Source organism: Antechinus flavipes, chromosome 2 (genome assembly GCF_016432865.1).
Source record: "Antechinus flavipes isolate AdamAnt ecotype Samford, QLD, Australia chromosome 2, AdamAnt_v2, whole genome shotgun sequence".
Taxonomy (NCBI): Eukaryota; Metazoa; Chordata; class Mammalia; order Dasyuromorphia; family Dasyuridae; genus Antechinus; species Antechinus flavipes.
Window position 1 is genome coordinate 275724321 of NC_067399.1, and position 22756 is coordinate 275747076.

Sequence of the window (22756 nt, forward strand, 5' to 3'; positions counted from 1 at the left end):
CTGACTCTTCCTAACTTCAGTTGTGACCCTAGGCCAATCATTTCACCTTGATAATCTCAATTTCTTTTGTTTGAAAAGTGGAAGTAATAATGTCTGGACTACTTTAACTCACAGATTTTTGTGGTATTGTTTTATTCTTATGAAAAAAGATGCTTTGTAAAACTTTAAGTCCTACATAAATATGAGTTATTAAAAAAAAAGACTGAGTTCTGATTTCATCTTCCTTTAGAAGCCTTTTCCCTGGTCCCTTAATAATCTTATGTCTTCATCTCTGAGATTACTTTCCATATTGTGTGTATCTTGCATGTACATTACTATTTAAATGTTTCATTAGAATATAAACTCCCTGAGCACAGGGACCAAGGTAGGTTTTGTTTTTATTTATTTTCCCCTTTTGGTTGTAGTTCCAGGGATTAGCATAGTTCCTGACACAATGACATGATTTGGTAATGGTAATGAGGAGCTTATTGATTATCTTATGTATACAGAAAAGGTATACATAAGATAATCTATAAGCTCATCATTTATCTTATCACCTAATAGGAGGATATATCATGTACGCCAATAGATGTAAATGTTAACAAAATAATATAATTGTATAAAAGAGGTGTAAATACTATGTGAAGTTTGAAGGGAATAAAGCTAATTATTTCAGGGGGATAAATGAAGTCTTTATTTGAGTTGGGCTTTAAAGGATGGGTAGGAATTTAACAGGTAGGAGTTGAAAGGGAAAGGTGATTATAGTATTATAGAACTAGAGCTAGAAAGGACTTCTGGGTTATATACAAGTGAGGTAGTTGAATCCCTTTGTGAATCTTTGTTATGTTTCTTTTGTACAATACATCAACAGATTTTGCTTCCTGATCCATTCTATTTTAGGTGAGTTTTATCCATTTGTCTTCTTGGTTATTATTAATTATGCATTTCTATCATAATCTGATTTTTTCCTCCTTTTTCTTTTTACCTCACCCTATTTTTTTTTTTTTTTAGCATTGGGATTTATCTTTTTTGTTGCTGTTCTAAAAGAGTAGGAACAACAACAATAACTTTGACCAAACAATTGGGATTTTTAGGTTTTATATAAATAATAGGGATATTAAGTCTAACTTCAAAACACAGAAATGGAAATGACTTTTAAAAGCTTGGTAGTTAATTTTTTATGGTAATTTCTTTTCTTTTAATAATAGCTTTTTATTTTCAAAATATATGCATGTTAGACATGTGCAATTCTTCTTTATATATTTCCATAATTATCATGTTGCATGAGAAAAATAAAATCAAAAAGGAAAAAAAAATGAGAAAGAAAACAAAAGTAAGCCAATAACAACAAAAAAGGTGAAAATACAATGTTGTGATCCACATTCAGTCCCACAATCCTTTCTCTGGATGCAGGTGGCTTTCTCATCACAAATCTATTGGAAATTATCTCATTGTTGAAAAGAGCCACCTCCATCAGAATTGATCATCACATGATCTTCTGGTTGCTATGTATAATGTTGTTTTGGTTCTGCTCATTTCATTTAGCATCAGTTCCTGTCAGTCTCTCCAGACCTCTCTGAAATCATCCTGCTGGTCGTTTCTTATAGAACAGTAATATTCCATTACATTCATATAGCATAACTTATTCAGCCATTCCCCAACTGATGGGAATCCACTTAGGTACTTAATTTTTTATTTAATCAACAAAAATCCTCCTTTCCCCTTCTTTCACCTTTTCCAGTTGAGAAATGCCTCTTTCTGTTTTTGTAGAGGAGGAAGTTTCTCACATTCTTGTTCTCATTTTCCTGTTGAACAGGTAATATAATTTCAGTAGTATGCTGGTAAATATTTAACAACTGGCTTTCTGTGGGTGGGAGGAGGAAAGAAAAAGTATCCATGTCACCTCTTCAACCTGCTTTCCTAAGGGTAGGCAATCAAGAAAACAATAAATCAGTTCTGGAAATGTGGCATCTTTCAAGGTGTAAATGCTCACACTGAAAATTGAACAACTAGCTCTCCTGAGCTAGTTTGTGATGGCTCTGAGATAATCTCCATTTATTTCCACACCAAATTCTTTGTATGTCCATGCATGTGTGTGCATACGTACATATGCATTTCTTCTTCTTTTTTTTTTTTATCAAGATGAGGTTAAAGGTAAAGATGAGGTTTCATGTTTATCCATCTTCTTTTCCCTACTTTTCTTCTTCTTCTATATCTCACTTATGAGAAATACTACGAACCTCCCCCAACATTCTCATTTCTTCAACCCTTCTTAAAACCAACAAAATATCATTTATGACTTATGTTTATCTTAACTCCTGTGACTTAGCCATGTCTGTGTTGATTTCTTGGAGCTTTCCTTAACCCATAACATTAATTTAAAAATTTTACTTCATTAAATATTTGTGAATTATTAAAAAATTAATACAATTTTTAATATTTTGAGTTCCAAAAATCTCTTCCTCCTGCCTTCTTCCTTGTTGAGAAGTCAAGGACTTTGATATTTATTATATATATGAAGTCATGCAAAACATTTCCATATTAGCCATATTGCAAAAGAAAACAGACAAAAAACAAAAGAAGAAAAAGAAGGTAAAATAATTATGCTACTCTTTGATCCAGCATTGTCTCTACTGGACCTGTATTCCAAACAGATCATAAAAAAAGGGGAAAGGACCCACATTGCAAAAATGTTTGTAGCAGCCCTTTTTGCAGTGCAAAGGAACTAGAAACTGAGTGAATGCTGATCAGCTGGGGTGAATAAGTTATGTATATGAATGTAATGAAATATTATTGTTCTATAAGAGACGATCTGCAGAATGATTTCAGAAAGGTCTGGGCTTTTATTTTTCCTGAGGCAATTGGGGTTAAGTGACTTGCCCAGGGTCACGCAGCTAGGAAGTATTAAGTGTCTGAGGTCACATTTGCACTCAGGTCCTCCTGACTACAAGACTGGTGCACTATTCACCGCACAACTTAGCCGCCCTTCCTACGGAGACTTTTTACATGAACATATTAAATGAAGTGAGTAGAACCAAGAGAATTGTACACAGCAACCAGATTATTCGATGAACAATTCTGATGAACTTGGTTCTTTTCTAATAACTTTTTAGTAGAGTCTCTGGGGTTCTCTAAGTATACCATCATATCATCAGCAAAGAGTGATAATTTGGTTTCCTCATTGCCTATTCTTATTCCTTTAATCTCTTTCTGAACTCTTATTGCCAAAGCTAACATTTCTAATACAATATCAAATAGTAACGGTGATAGTGGGCAACCTTGTTTCACTCCTGATCTTATTGGGAATGGTTGCAGTTTGTCCCCGTTACATATGATGCTTACTGCTGGAAACTTGGTTCTTTTCAATTATGAGGTGATTCAAACCAATTCCAATAGAGTTGTGATGGAGAAAACTATCTGCATCAGAAAGAAAACTGTGGGAACTGCATATGAATCACAACATAATATTCTCATTTTTTTTGTTGTTTGTTTCCTTGGTTTTTATTTTGTTTCTCTTTTTTTTCCTTTTTGATCTGATTTTTCTTGTGCAGCATGATAATCGTGGAAATATGTATAGAAGAATTATATGTGTCTAACATGTATTCGATTATTTGCTGTCCAGGGGGCAAGATGGGGGAAAGGGAGGAAGAAAAAATTTGGAACACAAGGTTTTGCAAGGGTGAATGTTGAAAACTATCTTTGTATATATTTTGAAAATTAAAAAAAAACTATTATTTTTTTTAAAAGTATGCTTCAGTCTGTATTCAAGTTTCATCAGTTCTCTCTGGAGGTAGGGAGCATTTTTCATCAACCCCATAATATCCCAGATGTGATGTGGGAGTGAATGAGACTACCAAAGAAGTGAACACGGAGAAAGACAAGAGAAGAATGCAAGGACTAGAAGCAAGTAAAGCAGAGAGAGGAGTGTTAGAGAGGGAAAAAAAATAGGATGTGTCGAGTCAGACAGAGACACACACACACAGAGGCAGAGAGAGACAGTGAAGACACACACACAGACAAAGAGACAGAGTAAAAGAGAGAATGAGAGAGAGACAAGACAGAATAGAGACACACAGAGAGTAAGGGAGAGACAGAGAAAGACAGATAGAGATATACACACAGTAAGAGAGACAGAAACAAAGACAGAGACACTCACAGAGTAAGAGAGACAGAGACAGAGAAAGACAGAGACATACACACAGAACAAGAGAGACAAAGACAAAGACACACACAGAGTAAGAGAGACAGAGACAGAGAAAGAGATAATACATACAGAGTAAGAGAGAAAGACAAACAGACATAGACATGTTTATGCACACACACATGCACGCGCACATACACACACACACAAAGAGAGAGACCCACTCCTTTCTTCTATGCAAATTACCCCAGTCCTGGAACTGAAGGCTGTTAGTCTAGTCTTTAGAAAAATTAGGCTGTGAAGTTTATAAGTTTTACTGCAAGTCAAAATGTAACTCTGGATCTGGTTGTGTTCACCTTCAAGCTCTCTTGTCTGGTCCTAGGGAGGCTGGGGAGATGGGAGACTTTAAACTGTCAGTAAAAGGCTGGAATAAAGTCTTGGGGTACAACTCTTCCTCATTCTGCACAGTGACGCTTGCAAATCCCCTAGAGTTTCCTGATGTCCTTCCCTATTTGTCTCATGCTAAGAGTTTCCTCATAGGCACATAATCACAGGATCATCCTCATGCTGCTCAGAACCTGAGATTCCTTTAGCATTCATATCAGCAGCTGATGGGTGAGAACAGCTTTTTGCCTTAAAAAAATAATCTACTAAATAAATCTGAGACCTGCTCCCACTGGGTGTCATTCTTGCCAGACAAATCCTAGCCTCTCTAAAACTAAGCAGTGAAGACAATGTTAATCCTAAATCTGCATAAGACTGGAAGGCTGCAGGAGGGCAACAAGCTTGCCACCCTGCTGTCCATGCTCAGGGAACACCAAATTACTCCACTGACTAGCCTTAGAATTCGAGTATTTCTGAACTTAGTATGTCTGAAAACTTAATTGTCTTTCCTCCCCAAACCTGCCCCTCTTAGAAACTTCCCCATTTCTGCAAAAAGCATTACTATTTTCTAATGAGGAGGAGGAAGAAGAAAAAGCAAAGAGGAGAAGGAGGAAGAACAGTTATAGCTAACATTTCCATAGTATGGAACCATACTGAGCACTTTACAAATATTTGATTCTCACCTGTAGGTCAGGTTTTCCCCAGCATTGACTTGGACTCCCCACTCTCTCTCATTCCACATATCCAGTCAGTTGCCAAGATCTGCAGCTTCTAACTTCACAGTCTCTCTTGTACCTGATCCCTCATCTCTTTTCATCCTGCGACCATCTTAGTTGAAATCCTCATTAGTCCTTACCTAAATTATTATACCGTCTTCCTCATTGGACCCCTTGCCTCAAGCCTTTCCCTTCTTCAGTCTATATCCTCCACATTCCTACCAGAATGATTTTCGTTAAGTGCAGAAACCTTCCCCAATAAATCAGAGGTAGCGATAGAGCAGTTGTGAGAGCTGAGTCTGAAGTCAAGAAGACGAGTTCAAATCTTGCCACAGATACTTCCTAGCTGCACGCCTCAATTTCCTTATCTGTAAAATACAAATAAATAATAATGGCATCTACCTCCCAGAGTAGTTGAGAATGAAATGAGATAATATTTATACAGTACTTAGTGCACTGACTCCCACAAAGTAAGTGCTTTATATAAGTGTTAGCTATAATAATAATAATATGATGATGATGATGATGATTACTAGGTATGTGATGTAGAGAAAGTCACTTAACCTTTGTTTGCCTCAGTTTTCTTACCTGTAATATGGGTATAATGATAGCATCTATTTCCCAAGATTGTAATGAGAATAAAGTGAGATATCTGTAAAGCATTAAGTATGATGTCTGGTACATAGTAGCTATTATATAAGTGCTATTTTATTATTATCACTTTTATTATTCATTTTTAACTCCATTGTCCTGGAGTCACATGTCCAGATCTTTCTGACTCTAGACCCAGAGTCCTATATACTGTACTACCAACTATATAATACTTTCAATGGGAACACTGGGTTCTCTGACACACAAACTTAGCTTTTTTGTTTTTTTTAAAATACAGATGTTCTCCCAGTAATACTTTGTATTCAATTATTTTAGATCATGAGGCTGTTTAAGACTGAAAGTCGTAGGTGGCCCCAAAGGGCAATGAAAAGGCACTCAGGGGGTGGAAGTAGGCTGTAACAGATTTCCAAGGATGACCTACACACCAAAAGCATACTGTAAGGATATTCTCTAGGAAGTGTATTTTTAGAAAAGGAAGTATGTTGCTTGTATAGCAAGAGTGGGTAATAATACCTGGACATCCTGTGTATTTTGCTAATATCCATGAAATGTAAAAAGGAGTCAAGAGAAAGGCCTTCAGTATATGGGGCATTTTGTCTGCAAGGGGTCTCTGGGAAGCTGGGTCAGAATTGCAGAGGAAGGGATAGAACAGATCAGTTGCAATCTTTACCAAGGGAGTGTCTACCCACTTTACTAAGATCATGCAAGTAAGGGGTAGATATGTAAAATATTAGATTTTTCTCTACTTTTACTCTAGTTCCAAGTATACATGTGGCAAAAAGATGAATCTAGTACTTGGAGTCTATTATTATTGTTGCTATTAAATAATTTCAGTCTTGTTTGAGGCTTCATGACCCTATTTGGGTTTATTTTTTATTTATTTATTTTTTTGGCAAGAATATCAGAGTGGTTTGCCATTTCCTTCTCCTGCCCATTTTTAGTTGAGAAAATTGAAGCAAACAGAGTGAAGTTGCCTATGGTCACACAGCTGGGAAGAGTCTGAAGCTGGATTTGAACAAATGAAGAGAAGGTTTCCTGATTTCAGGCTTAACACTCTGTCTACCAAACCCAGCTTCACCTGTACAGCTGGATGATGTAGTGCACATGGTATTGGGCCTGCAATCAAATTCATCCTCAGATGCTTATTATCGGTGTGACCTTGGGCAAGTCAAGTAACCCTGTGTGCCTCAGTTTCCTCATGTGTAAAATGAGCTCGGAGAAGGAAATAGCAAACTGTTCGGTGTTTTTTGCCAAGAAAACCCCAATGTGGGTTCAGATATTGTTTCTTAGCAATGTGACTTTAGAAATTACTTAACTTCCCTGGGTCTCAATTTCCTTACCTATGAAAAGAGAGGGTTGGACTAGATGGCTCCAAAGGCCTCTTTACATTTCAATCTATGATAGCCTATGTTTTCCACGCCATTCCTTTTGTCTTGGTCTTGCAACTGGTAGAAGTCTGGTGGCAATCCATTCTTGGGGATGGTCTGCATGGCTCATAGGCTCTCAGAGAATCATTGTGGGCAGCTAACCTTGGAGACTCAGAGAGGAATATTCAGGGGCTTTTCTGGCTTCCCTACTCTTGAGAAAAAACACTTTTTGGTCTCCTGTAATTTTGTATCTTCTTTTCAGAGAGACTGCAAATCGGGGAAGGATCATCATAGAAATTGAGGACAAAGTGGCCAAAATAAAGAATTTAAAGGTAAGTTTGGGATTTTTCTTGTTCTTTTTTTAAACCAGGGTAAAATTCACATTGTTTCTGGAACTTTTGAGCTGGGGGAGTATGTGTTCTGGGGATGTATGGGAGGGTTGGAGTTGATCCAGTACGTTGGTGTATTAGGAAAGAGGAGGAAGACCTTGAACCAACAATACAGCAAATATAAAAATGAAACAGAAAGGACAGACTGGGGGTTTGGCTCTCACTGGCATGAGTTCCTCAAATAGGTTTTGAAAATGTGGACTGCAGCTCCCTGGAAGATAAACATGAAGATAACCTGCCTCCCTCCCCTTAATTTGGCCCCAGTGGATCAGTTCCAATGTTAATCCTTTGATCAGGGTCAGGATTTCAGCTCAGTAATTGGTTCTTGATCCGACTCTCACAGTCTTGCAAGCCATTCCTGTCATGGTCTTGAAGAAGAGATGGGACATCTGAATTGTTATCTCCTCATTTGGGAACATTGGTAGGGAGACTTTAGGACTCAGAAGAGAGTTATTATCTCTAGTCTTGGTACATCCTTCTCCCAAGTTCTCCCAAGAACATGATGAATTTTGAGTCACAGCAAGGACAAGCACAAGGAATACTCTCTCTCTTTCCTCAGCTTTTTTTCACTCATATTCTTCAGGGGTAGGTGGAAGGGAGAGGAAAGAGAGGGTGATGTATGGAATCCTGGAAAGCACAGATGAGCAATACTTGAAATTGGTCTTGTGACTGGACCTCCTGGATGTCTGATCTTCAGGTGACCTTCAGGAGGCCAAGAAAACTGATTGCTATCAATACCTGTTTAGGAGCCCCACAGATGCATTTAAGCCCGTGATGGGATCTATTTCCTATTGGCAAGCCTTTCTCTGCTAAGAGATAAATAGCCTATGAGCTTGCCAAACTCTTGGGGGAGCTCCCAGGGACAAAGTCACCCTTTATTCCCTGCTTTGTCTTTGTTTATAGCTCAAGTTGTCTAATTAGTTGAGCTGTTTTGTTCAGAGCTAATATTTTTGGTTCCTAAGAATGAATCTTAGCCAAGATCAGCACTCTATCCCCTTAACCACCTCCCTGGCTAGGTGCTTACCTAAGGCTAGACAGATTCTATTCCTATAAAGTCCATTATTCTTAATTGATGTCTACTTAAGTACAGAGTACCTTGGTGTTGGACACAAACTGCCTGGAACCTCAGCCTCACTTACTTGAGCGTAGGGAGTGTCTGTAATAGGATCAGAGACTTGGGGTCAGAGACATCTTACAGACTGTCGAATCTAACCCTTATACAGTTAGAAAATGTCTGAAATAGGATTCAAATTCAGGTCTTATTGATTCCAAGTCCCACGTTCTATCCTCTGTATTACCTAGATGCTTAATTTTTTTTTAAATTTTATTTTATTTAATAATAACTTTGTATTGACAGAATCCATGCCAGGATAATTTTTTTATAACATTATCCCTTGCACTCGCTTATGTTTCGTTTTTTTCCCCTCCCTCCCTCCACCCCCCCCCCAAGATGGCAAACAGTCCTATATATGTTAAATATGTTGCAGTATATCCTAGATACAATATATTTGCAGAACCGAACAGTTCTCCCGCTGCACAGGGAGAATTGGATTCAGAAGGTAAAAATAACTCGGGAAGAAAATCAAAAATGCAAATAATTCACATTCATTTCCCAGTGTTCCTTCTTTGGGTGTAGCTGTTTCTGTCCATCATTTATCCATTGAAACTCAGTTAAGTCTCTTTGTCATAGAAATCCACTTCCATCAGAATACATCCTCATACAATATCGTTGTCGAAGTGTATAATGATCTCCTGGTTCTGCTCATCTCATTTGATGCTTAATTTTTGTCTTTATTTTTTTTGGTACCAATATCTGGTATGCATTAGGTGCTTAATAAATGCTTACTGATTAATGATCCTGCTGTGAATGAAACCCGATTCCTAATGAAGGCCAGGTCAGTCCTTCTCTTCTCCCAGGAGATCGGGTCTGAACTGGGGAAGGTTTGAAGGATTATTTCCAGGAGCATAGGCTCTTGATTCCAGACAGGTCTGGTTTACCTTTTGGATGAGTGGATTGGTTTTTTTTTTTTATTTTTTATTTTTTATTTTTTATTTAATTTTTATTTAATAATTACTTTATATTGACACTCGTTTCTGTTCCGATTTTTTTTCCCTTCCTCCCTCCATCCCCTCCCCTAGATGGCAAGCAGTCCTTTATATGTTGGATATGTTGCAGTATATCCTAGATACAATATATGTTTGCAGAACCGAACAGTTCTCTTGTTGCATAGGGAGAATTGGATTCAGAAGGTATAAATAACCCGGGAAGAAAAACAAAAATGCAGATAGTTCACATTCGTTTCCCAGTGTTCTTTCTTTGGGTGTAGCTGCTTTTGTCCGTCATTTATCAATTGAAACTCAGGTCTCTTTGTCAAAGAAATCCACTTTCATCAAAATATGTCCTCATACAGTATCGTTGTCGAAGTGTATAATGATCTCCTGGTTCTGCTCATTTCACTTAGCATCAGTTCATGTAAGTCTCGCCAGTCCTCTCTGTATTCAAGTGGATTGGTTTTGACTCTTGCTTCTAATATCAGGTTTTAGTTTCCTTGGAATGGAAGGATTTCCCTTAGAACCTTCAAAAAAACATGATGAAATTGTTGCTTAGTGGGAAGTTCCCAGTGGCAGGATGTTAACTTACTCTCAGAGATCCCCATATTACTGGGGAAAAGTTGAGTTTATAGGTGTTTAGGTTAGGGGTCCTTCTAACTCTTTTCATGGAAAGAAAATGGGCAAATTATCACAGGATGGGTACAGATGAGCAATTGTACTTGATAGATGAAGTATGGGAGTATCAGTTCTGTTGGCATCTTAAAGATGGCCAAGGCCAGGTTAAGGACCCTTGCCTAAATGAAAGAGTCATGTTGACTAGTACCAAGAACTGTGATAGTGATGACTCCCTGCTCTGTCCTTGTATTGCCGGTAGGTGGACAGCCGACCAGATGGCCCCAGAGGCTCAAGAGAAAAGGTTGTGGCATTTGGCTTTGATTACTGCTACTGGTCAGTCAACCCAGAGGATCCTCAGTATGCATCCCAGGAAGTGGTGAGTATGAGTTGTTCAATTTTCCTTTTCTCCTCCTTGTTTCTCATTCCTTGTTTGTTGCTTATTGGGAAAGTTGAGATTCTTTGTTTGATAATGAAGTGATAACATTTCAGTAGATGGGTGACCCATGAGTGACCCATGAGAAAATGAAAAGAGGATTCTTGGCATAGGAGAGAAGCTATATTTATGAACTTGGATGTTATTAGTTTAGTCCTTTGGCTGTGGCAAGGTCCATATGAATATAAGTTAGAATAGTGGCATTTTGTATATATTGTTTTCCTGATGTAGAATGTAAGCTTTTTGAAGGCAAGAACTATTTCATTTTTATTCTTGAATCTCTGGCTCCAAGAATAGTACTTAATACATAGTAAGTGTTTAATAAGTGGTTTTTGATTGACCTGCCAAGAAATGGTTTGGATCAAATAACCATTTGCATCATTAGGTTCTTTTCTGAGTTCTTGGCTTTTGGTCCTGGGATGTGCAAGGAGTCTGTCACAAAAGTGATCTGGCAACTTAGGCCTGCAGAGTGTGATGCTGTTGATCCTAGAATGTTTTGAGTTGGGTGAGGACCAATTAAAGTTTTGTCAAAAGTAGCAATTAATTCCATATCACTTGGGTGGACAGAAAGTGTAGGCAATCTGTGACCGCACTGAGATGAGCTCCAAAAGCCCGCTAAACGCACATCTGAGTGGATGGACTCATTGTGATAGGAAGATCCTTTAAGCACTCTTATGTGTAGGAGCCATATTATTTTCTAGGTTCAGAGCAGTGGTTAGCTCAGTTTGTTAGAGTAACTAGTGAATAATACCAAAATCCAGTGGTACACTGTAGCCAGCATGTATTGGCTCACCAAAGCTGATTGTTAAATATTCACTGTGAGCATTTTCACCTCAGAAATTGGTAAATGATGCAAATCTTGATTGATTTCATAGATTGTTTAGATTTAACAACGTGGAGAAGTTAATAATAAAGACTAAACTTCAGGTATTGGTCATACTTTTTTTCCCTTAGAGAGCTGGATGTTAAACATTTACTAGCATGTCACTGCCAAAATGACCCTTTTGTAGTTAAAAAGAATAATATTTCTCACAACATACTGTTTGAAAAAACTCACACAGGGACTATATCTGACTGTGTATTATATCTCAATGGGCATCCTTGGTCCCCTACCTTTCTACTGAGAGGAAGCTGATATGTTTGTTTCATTATCAGTTCTTTAAGACTGAAACAAAGATAGACTGCCCTTTAATGTTGTTATAAAGTATGATGTTGTAGTAATTGTGTATATACATAATTTTCTTGGTTCCATATCTTTATTTTACAATGCTTAATACAAAAATGTCAGCATTTCTCTGAATTTCTCACAATTGTTTCTTAAAGCACAGTAATATTCTGTTATATGTAACAAAATCAGTTGTTTAGTCATTTTTTAGTCATTTCTAACTCTTTGTGACTCCTTTTGGAATTTTCTTAGCAAAAAATACTGGAGTTTTTTTTTTTTTTTCATTTCCTTCTCTAGCTTATTTTCCAGATGAGGAACTGAGGCAAATAGGGTTAAGTGACTTGCCTAGGATCACATAGCCGGTAAACATTTTTGCACATGTGTGTTCTTTTCTCTCTTTTGTGATTTCTTTGGAATACAGACCCAGTAGTAAAATTGCTGGATCAAAGTTCACCTCTTTATTTTCATTAATTTTCTCTAAGTTGGTTCTTTTTCCACTATCTACAAATGTGATTAAATCTCACCATTCCTTTGAAAAACAATACAAATTTTTTCTCTTTACCCTATTCTTCTCTCCAGCTTTTATCCAATATAATCAGCCTCTCTTTCATTCTAAACTAGAAAGAGTGGTCTAATTTTTGTCCTCCACTTCCTGACCTCTACTTTATTCTTCAACCCCTTGCAATTTGGAATCTTACTCTACCACTCTGAAAACTGCTTCTCCAAAGATTGCCAATAATTTTTCATTGCTGAATCTGTTAACTTTTCTGGCTGCTTTAGATTTACCACCTCCTCTTTTTGGATATTCTCTCCTGCATCAACTTTAAAGTTAATTTGTTTTTCAGTTATCGAATTTTTTTCCTCCTTTCAACTTTCTCTACAACCAATTGAAAAAATAACAACAAAGATCCAGCAAATCTAAGCTATTGTACCAAGTATTCATATAGCCAAGCAAAATAAATTCTCATATTGGTTGTGGAAATGATGTTTTTTCTCTCTTTCTCTCTCTTGTTTCTGTCTCTTGGTCTCTGTCTCTGTCTCTCATTTTTTCTCCTCCTCCCTATGTTTATTTCATTTGTGTGTCATTTTCTATCCCATGAGCATAACTGCCCTCTAAGAAGTCTGCTTCTCAATATGAGTCTTCTCATTTGTTTCCTTTGATATAAGTATCATCTCTTTCCTTGATCTACAGTCCCATATTTCTAAAAGCCTGTGCCTTCTGGGTGTCTCCATTTAAATGTTCTGCCAGTCTCTCAAAGTCTACATGTCCCAAATATATAGCAAAATGCACAGACTTTGGAATGAGGAGAGAAATGGTTCCCACATATATTCACTATGGATGACTCTGGACAAATTCATCCTTAAAATATATGTATAGGTTGGATAGAAACTGCAAGTGGGCAACAAGCTAGGCCCAAAAAGAAACGTTTTAATACACTTTGTATTTATATGTCCCCCTTCCCCTCAATATGCCCAGACCCTAGTACATAGTTAGCATTTAATAAATGCATGTTTTTTTTATTTAAATTCAGCATTCTTTTTACTATACTATATTACTTTCAATATTCACCTCTTTACTATGCATTTAAATGTGACTATTAAATGGGCATTGTAAAATAATTTTTTAAATTAAAGCTTTTTATTTTCAAAACATTTGCATAGATAATTTTCAACATCCAACCCTGCAAACTTTGAGTTTCAAATAATAAATGCATGTTGAAAACAACAGGATGGAATAAAATCAAATAGTAGGTTGGTAAGTTGGTAGATTGATAAAAAAGAAAAGAAAGAAGGCAGATAAATAAGTAGATAGTTAGAAAGAGACATGTCCTTGTTTCATCCTCTGAAGCCTTCACTTGATCCCTCTATCCCCATTAGCTATTAGTTTTTTGTGACTAACCTCCTTGAGTCTAAAGCCAGCTACACTCAATGACTTCACTTCTCTCCCATTCACTCTATAGTTTGGTTTCTGTTAAGTCACTACATATATATTTTTTCCCTACTTAATAGTATTTTATTTTATTTTTCCAATTTTCACCATTCATCTTTGTAAGATTTTAAGTTCCAAATTTTTCTCTCTCGCTTCCTTCCTTCCCCACTCCTCAAGGCAGCAAGCAATCTGATGTAGGCAATCCATGTGCAATCATATTAAACCTATTTCCACATTAGCTTTTTGAAAGTTTTTCATTCCAAGCAGATTGGAAATTCTAAGTTTTTGGTTTGGTGACATCATTAAAAACATTGTTCTCAAGGGTGCTGTTCTTTTGTTTCATTTTGTTTTTGTTTTTGAGCAATGTTGTTTCTAGGAGATGATGTCAGTTTCATCAGTGAAAATTCTTTGTTTCCAGTCCAGTTTTTTTCTTTTTGCTTAATTCTTAAAGGCTATCTTGAACTCTATTTATTGTATTGGGAGTTATCATTTCTTATTTTAGGAACGGTGATGAGCTTCTGAGAGATCATTCTAACCACTAGGTTGTGTGTGTGCTAGTTATCCAGTGCTTATCCAGTTTCTTAAAATTTAGCAAACTTACAGGTGCACAGTTTCTACTGTTTCTTTGTGTAATTAGCATTAATGAATAAATCCAGATTCCTTAAGGATAATTTTTCTGTAGTTTTCAGTGCTAAGGACCTGGTCTTGAATTGCTATATAAACTTTTCTTGTTCCTGTAAATATATCTTCATGACTCAGCCATTAGTCTGACTTTTCTTTGTCAACATATTGTTGGTTGACTTCCTGTAAGTGTAACCCATGGAGAGTGTTTTGAGATCACTCTTGACTCTTAACCGTTTCATAGCCTGCACCTAGAGTGGTAATCTGCTTTTGGTTATATTCAACCAAATATTTTTATATTTAGTTGAGACATTTTTCAGTCATGTCTGACTCTTTGTGACTCCATTTGTGGTTTTCTTGGCAAAGATGCTGAAGTGGTTTGCCATTTCCTTCTCCAGCTTATTTTTACAGATGAGGAAACTAAGGCAAATAGTGTTCAATAATTTACAGGGTCACACAGTTACTAAGTGTCTGAGGCTGGATTTGAATTCATGAAAATGAATCTTCCTGAGTCCAGGTCCAGCCCTCTACCCATTATGTCCCCTAGCTGCCCCAACACAGTCAGTAGAATGTACCTATCACCAGCCTTTTGTATTGCTTTGTGAAGTTTAGTTTTTTTCTAGAATTATTTCTCTAAATTTTAGATTTTTCTTATCATCTGCCCTATGAATAATGTCTATTGATCATTTTTCTCCCCCTCAGCAAAAGTGTTCCTCTTTCTGTAGCTGCTTTGAAGCTGTTGTTCATTTTATATCATTCCCCCTCCCCCACTCCCCAAATGTTCAAATTGAAATGGTTCTGGGACATTTTATTTTATTTTTATATTTAATTTTAAATTTTAAATTTAATTTAATTTTTATTTTATATTTAATGTTTAGAGACTGTAGGTTTTTTGTTTTTGGTTTTTTAAATAATTGAATAAAAATAGTTAAATTTGTAAATAGGTAGTACTATAAATAGGGTGGTGGGCCTGGAGTGAGGGAGATTCAGCTTTCTAAGTTCAATTCCTGTCTCAGACACTTACTAGCTATGTGAACTTGAGCAAGTCACTTAACCCCGTTTGCATCAATTCCTCATCTGTAAAATAAGCTGAAGAAATGAATGATTAACTACTCCAATATCTCTGTCAATGAAACCCCAGGCTAGGCACCTTCACCCCATGTCCCCACCCCCTTTTTCTTTTCCTCTCCCTTTTGAGGGTAGTTTTTCTTCCTTAGAAAGTAAGCTCTTAGAGGACAGGGATTGTCTCTGTGCTTGTATCAGTATCTCTTTGCTGGCATAGTGCATGGTATATAGTAATAAACCCTCCCTTCTAGGGACCTTCCCTAGACTCACAGAGAAAGGATGCTGCTATAAGGGTTGTCTCATGGATAAGTGGAATTACTATGTAAATTCAAACCCTGCAAATCTCAGGGGAAAAGCCTGGAGGAAAAAATAGGAAATCTAATAGTGACTCCTGAGGCCATAGGGAGGGGAAATTTAAACAGGATTGTTCCTAATTTGAGATTTAATGGAAAGATCAAATAGTGTTCAGGCAGGAAATCTGTTCCAAGAGATAAAACCAGGGTCTCTTGAGGTTTGTTTCAGATGATTTAAGTAACAGTCAGAGGCTTCCCCTTATTCTGCTAGAGAATCTGTATTACTTTAATGAGCAAGGGGAGTTAAATCAAGAAAGTAGGAAGGAAGGGAACCCCCATAAACTCCCAGGTGGTGTGGAGTCTCTGTCACAGATTGCCTGGTTGTAAAATAGCCTGTACCCTCATTGTCAGATGTCAAACAGATTCTACTCTACTGGCATTCTGTGAGAATATGGCCTGGATTTTGTCCCTGAAGTCCTGATGCTTAAGAAGGTAGAATTTGAATGTGTTTCTCTCCTAAGGAAGATCTCTCAGTTGTCCCTTCTGTTAGAAACATTGCTTCTCCATGCACAAGGTGGAAGGGAAGCTGGGATCCCAGAAAGCAGATCTTAGTTCTACTTTCCCTTAAATCCCATTGGATTAGAACTAGGGACAGTAAAAGACTAGGGGTGAAATAGGACTGAAACTCTCAAATCATAACTTATAAATCATAATAAATTAAATGATATTTACTTCTCTAGTTGGAAGGCAGTCCTTTTTCAGTGGAGAGAATTCTCCTGTGGAATTGGTGGTCTCTGACTTGGGTAATTGCTGGGGCTCTGAGCCTGAAATTGGAGAGAGAAGATGGATAATTTAGATTATATCTCATATCCCTGATGTACAGGTAGCTCCAGCACTGCACAATTAACTTTCATGACTTCCTAAGAACAACAGAAAATGCATGCTCTCTAGTTTTCAGGACTAAGTGTAGACCCTCTAATTCTCTTCTAAGTCTAGAATCCTGTTTGTCTTAGCTCTTCATCACTGAGAATCTTCCTCATATGAGAAGAGCTATGTGATTTTATCTGAGGAAGCATACTATTATGTCTCCTTGCCTTTAAGGCAGAAAAGTAGTGGATTGAATTAGGTATTTATGTTAAAATGTGGCCAAATTGTTGATTTTTTTTAAGTGTATTTTTTTTTTTTTACTAGAGAAGATTCTCTAGTGAAAGTAGAGAAAGCAACATTTAAAAAGCACCAATAAATAATTTAAAAAGAAATAGAACATTGAACTAGAGCATCCAAGACATAAGAAGAGTTTTCTCTTTGACTTGGGAAGAGGGGAGAAAATTTTGTATTGCAATTTGAGAAGTCTCTGTTTGCAGAATTACTTATTGATGTGGTTTTTGGTTTTTTGTGGTGGTGGCGGTGGTGTTTTCTGGTGTTGCCTCTTATACTATTATTAAACTTGTTTTGTGAGGTTCAGAATTTTTTTCTCTGATATTTAGCTGTGCCCTAGAGTGATGTATCTGCAGAGTTAGAGCAGGTGTTCTAGAACCAGCTCTTGAAAGCTGATTATTAAATTTATTATGTGAGCATTTACAACTCAAAAATCAACAAATGTTACTTGCTTTATTGTTTTGTTATTGTCCATTTTAGATTTAACAAAGTGATGGAGAAAATGTTAATAATTAAGATTAAACTTAAAAATATCTTATGCATACATTTTTTTGATTGACTGGGTAAACATCTACCAGCCCGCCCTTGAGGAGATATCTCCCCACCCCCTAGTGGGCCACCTCAAAGAATTAAGCAGTTCACTATGAATAACATTGAAGAGGTTCAAGTTTCTTTCCTGGAGGATAAAAAAGAATTAGAAAAAGAAAGGAAAAATGGAAAAGAAAAAATAATTGGCAGCAGCATGGTGTTGGTGGGAGAAATACAAGGAAGCAGATTGTTACTGAATGAGAAAATAAGTTAGAAGAAAAGGATAGGGAAATGAAAGAAATATATTGAAGATATGGATTAGAAGATACTCCAGGAATATCAGTGTTATAGATTGCCTCCTTCTAAAGGAGACTATTGTTCTAGATTATAGTTCTCCTATTTCTTCTCTGTCTTCTTAGCCTATCAGCTCCCATGAATTCAGTTTTCATCTTTATGCAGATGCTTTCATTCAGATCGTCATATCCAGTCTCTCCTGAGTTCCTGAGTGTTTAATAGATTGAATATTTCCAACTGGATGTCCCATAGTCATCTCAAACTCAACATTTTCAAAATGAACCTCATCTTTTCAAAATGAACTATTCTTCTGAACTATTTTTTTTGTTCCTTCTGGTCACCAAGGCTCAAGAGTAATCTTCAATTCTTCCTTCTTCCTCACCCCTATCCAATTATTTACCATATCTGGTCATTTCTAGTCTGCTGTATCTGTCCCTCTCTATTATGTCTAGAATAGGATCTCATCACTACTTACTTACCATAGCAAGTTTTCTATCTGTTCTCCCTTTCTCAGATCTCTTCCATTTGCCATCCCAATGTCACATAATATTCCTGCCAGAGAGATATTCCTAAAGAGTTGTTATAACTGTATTACTCCTCTACTCAAAAATACCAGTGACTGAATATTGTCTTTAGAATAAAATGCACTCTTCTCTGACCCTAGGGCTGGTACTCTATCCACTTAGTACTTGGCTACCCCACCTCTTTCAAAGGATCTACTTTTTTGATTCTTTCAATTGTCAATTCTTACCCTAACTCATCATCACAAAAATTATTTGAAACTAAATCATTTCTTCCAATGAAAAACTTAAAAGATGATTAAGATTTATATGTATCTGATATTACCCTTCACCCAAGTTTTGATGAATGTGATACATATTTACTTCCTCTATCATCTTTATTTACTAATCTATGAGCATGTTGTATCCTTCCAATGTAATGGGGCTGTGCCATTTTTGTCTTTGAGTCCCCATTGCCTAGCATAGTGGCCATCACATAGGCTATTCATGAGTGCTTATTTAACATGATTAATCTTGGGGTCTCCTATGTATCTATTAATTACAGAACTGGGCCAATTTATTTCAGGCTTTGGGCCTGTTTTTAACTATAGAATGTCTTTAATTGGAGAAAAAGGGAAAACTCTGGAATTGGCATTAGTTGGGCCTCAGCTATGACTGTTATAATCATAACATATATATTTAAATATTGGACTTGACTGGAAAAATTTCTATTTTATATTTGGTTGTATTTCCTTTTCAGGCCAGCATGTGGTACTTGGAAAACCAACCTCCCTCCCAGTCAGGAGCATCTGCTGGAGAGAGAGCCTTCTGCTCTAGCTCATTGTTTTGGGTGATAATGTGTTTGTAAAACTTTCCATGAGAAGGACTAGGTCCCATAGGACTGAGGGCAGACTGAGTCAACACAAACCGGGAACAGAAAGCTGCCTGGTCTTTTGTGAAAGCTGGTTGCTACTATTCTCTAGAGGTTTTTTAAAATTGAAAAAAAAAACGATTATTCTTTTGGCAAAAACACAGTACCGACATAATTTGTAGTTGTTCTAGATAAAAATCTGTGGGAGTGATATTTCCTCCTCCACACCACCTCAATCCAAAACTGAAATGATAGTGACAAGGTGTTTATGCTGATTGCTGTTTTAACTTTTCATTAGTTTATATAGTGCATTGAACAATATTCACAGAATGGCCTATTTCCTAAATTCAAAGAAGAATGTGTGTGTGTGTGTGTGTGTGTGTGTGTGTGTGTGTACACCTGGGTCTGGGCCTGTGCTTCTGTTGATCTCTCTCTTCCCTGCCTCCTTTAAGAGATCTTCACTGGAATATTATATTCTCTCTAGTTTTGAAGTCTGCAAAATGAGAAGGGCAGCAACCCCCATTGTGGCAAATACATCAAGGAGGCCAGTGACAGAGTGATAGATCTCATAAATACCCAAATATTTGTAGCAGCAGTCTTTGTGGTAGCAAAGACCCAGAACAAAGAGGGTGCACTTGCCTGGAGAATGGCTGAACATATCGAGGAATGGGAATGTAAGGGAGTATTATGTTTCCATAATATAGGACAGATTATGTGGGATTTAAAGAAGACTTGGAGGAACCAGTGAAGAAAAAGAAAAGTAGAAATTCTCTCTTTCTTTGTCTCTGATGTGATTCCCCAAACTGTCCCCTCTACATTGTTAACTTGATCCCATTTCCTTATGTCTTCTCCAACAGATTGTTCTCATACTCTTTGATTTTCTTAGTCTCTCTATAGCTCCATCAGTTGAGAAATTGTAGAAGAAATAGAATGAAATTGTCTTGGCCAGAATGTAGCATGTTTATGAGTAGGAATTACTTGTGGTAATGTAGTACTTGATTCTCAGGTTCTTTTTTTGCAGTAACTCTGTGAAATACATGCAAATGTTTTTAGTCTTTTTTTTTTTTAATGTATAAGATAACTGAAGATACTAAGGGAGTGCTGTGTGAATACGATTGGTTCCTTCCATGCTGCCTATTATGTCTCCTCCCCACAGCAGTTGGAATGAGGGTTCTCTGTGTGAATTGGAGGAGTTCTGAGGATAGAGAGAGACAAATCATTTCAGTTCTTACATAGAGTTTTTACATATTCTTACAAATACCTCTCTAAATGAGCAATTATGGGGGACCCAGTGTCCGTAGTATAGAAAAGAAAAGGAGAAAACCCATATGTAAGATCATGCATCCAAAAAAGATTTATCAGAAGGAGAATGGGAGAAACTTGTTGAAGTCGTCCAGATCTGTGCTCTTGCTAGGGTGATGGTATGGCTGTTCCCTCAAAAATTGCTTCCCAGCCTTTTCCATTTTATATATTATTGATCACATCTCTTGATTATATCTTTTTTCTTGCCCCTGGACTTTGATATTCTGGGGACTTTGTGCAGCTTTGCCTCACTTAAATCTAGTTAATATGCAAGTTAAGACATCATTAGGGTGATAGATACCATTGGTGCTCTTCAAGAATGAAAGATTGTCCCAATAAACTTTGGATGGAAAATGCCATCCACATTTAGAGAGAGGAATATGGAGATTGACTAAATCAACACAAGCTATGTTCATTTTTTCCTTTTTCTTTTGTTTTTTTCCTCTGTTTTTCCTTTTGTTCTGATTTTTTCTCCCAACATGATTCATAAAGAAATGTGTGTTTTTAAATGAATGTACATAAATAACTAGAAATTTGAAAAAAATGAAAGATTTATGGTAATAACAATTAAGAGGGAAGTGGAGAGAGAAAGCATTTCTTAAGCATCTATTATTTGCAAGGCATTGCACTTTACAGATATTATCTCTTATGATCCTTTCAACAACTCTAGGAGGTGGGTTCTGTTGTTATTCCCATTTTGGAGTTGAAAACACTAAAGCAAACAGGTTAAGTGACTTACCCAGGGTCACACAGTTAATAAATATCTGAGCTTAAATTTTAACCTTAGTCTTCCTGATTCCAGGCTCAGTTCTTTATCCACTGAGCCATAGAGTTGTTTCTAGATAGCTGAGGAAAGTCTCATCTCTGACACCTGTTTGATATGCTCCCTTCTTTTCAGGTGATTTGCTTCCACTTTTGTGTGTTGGAATCTTTGAGAGCAGTGATTGCTTCAAATGCATAACAGCATGAAACTAGAATATTTCCTATTTTAGCCAAGATTAAGCAAGTACTTTAATGTGACTGATTTATCTTGATTCTGGGTGCTGTGGACCAGTTAGACAGGTGAATACTTATCTGTGAAGTTAAAATGAGGAAAACAGGGACAAAACTTCTGGGTGGTTTCAGGGATGAATGTAGTAAACAATTAAAATTACCTAATTATATAGGATATTAATTAACCATATAAACATTCATGTTAGTTGGTAGTTCTCCCTCATGCCCGGATAGTCCTAAGAAAATAGTCTTGAGCTGTTCTCAAGTGAGCATCTGAGATGCTTTACTGACGTTCTTATGACTTTCCCGCTCACAAATGTACATAGAAATATTAACTTAGATTCCATAGAACAGGGTTTCTTAAAGTTTTGTGGAAAAACTAGTGGTAGCCACTTATTTTCACTGGAGAAATTTTTACATGACCCCAAGTATTTACATATATAAAATAGGTATACAAATCAAACATCTGCTGATAATAAATCATAAATTCATTTGTTTATTTATTTTTTTAGCAATAGCTTTTTATTTTCAGTTTTCATATTTTCATATTTCAGCAGATAGTTTTCAACATTCACCCTTGAAAAATCTTGTTTAAAATTTTTTTCCTCCTTTCCCCCCACTCCCTCTCCTAGATGGCAAGTAATCTAATACATGTTAAACATGTGCAATTCTTCTATACATAATGTTGTCCATGAAAAATCAGATTTAAAAAAATGAAAAAAAAAGCAAGCAAACAGCAACAAAAATGGTGAAAATACTATGTTGTGATCCACATTCAATCCCAACAGTCTTCTTTCTGGATACATATGGCTTTCTACATCACAAGTCTTTTGGAATTAGCCTGTCACCTCATTGTTGAAAAGAGCCATGTTTATCAGAGTTAATCAATACATAATCTCAATGTTCTCTTGGTTCTACTCATTTCACTTAGCATCAATTCATGTAAGTCTCTTCAGGGCTTTCTAAAATCAGCCTTCTGATTGTTTCTTATAAAACAATAATATTCCATAACATACATATGCCATAACTTATTCAAACATTCCTTGACTGATGGGCATTCATTCAGTTTCTAGTTCTTTGCCACTATTTAAAAAGGGTTGCTACTAACATTTTTGCATAGGTAGGTCCTTTTCTTTTTTTATGATTTCTTTGGGATGCAGAGCCCCAAAAACATTGCTGGATCATAGGTTTGATAGTCCTTTGGCCATAGTTCCAAATTGCTCTCCAGAATGGTTGGATCAGTTCACAACTCAATCAACAGTACATTAGAGTCCCAGTTTTCCCACATCTCCTTCAGTATTTATCATGATCTTTTCTTGTCATTTTAGCCAGTCTGAGAAATATGTAG

At 36.6% G+C, this 22756-nt stretch overlaps 1 protein-coding gene across 1 annotated transcript in view; it reads left to right on the top strand.

Annotated features, from left to right (window-relative positions):
* The first annotated feature begins 10335 nt into the window (after positions 1–10335).
* Positions 10336–22756, top strand: part of LOC127546636 (stAR-related lipid transfer protein 9-like) — a 92708-nt gene continuing 80287 nt past the window's right edge. Inside the window, exons 1-2 of the mRNA XM_051973655.1 lie at positions 10336–10419; positions 10515–10631. Coding sequence (XP_051829615.1) covers positions 10336–10419; positions 10515–10631 — 201 coding nt within the window. The remainder of the gene's footprint in view (positions 10420–10514; positions 10632–22756) is intronic.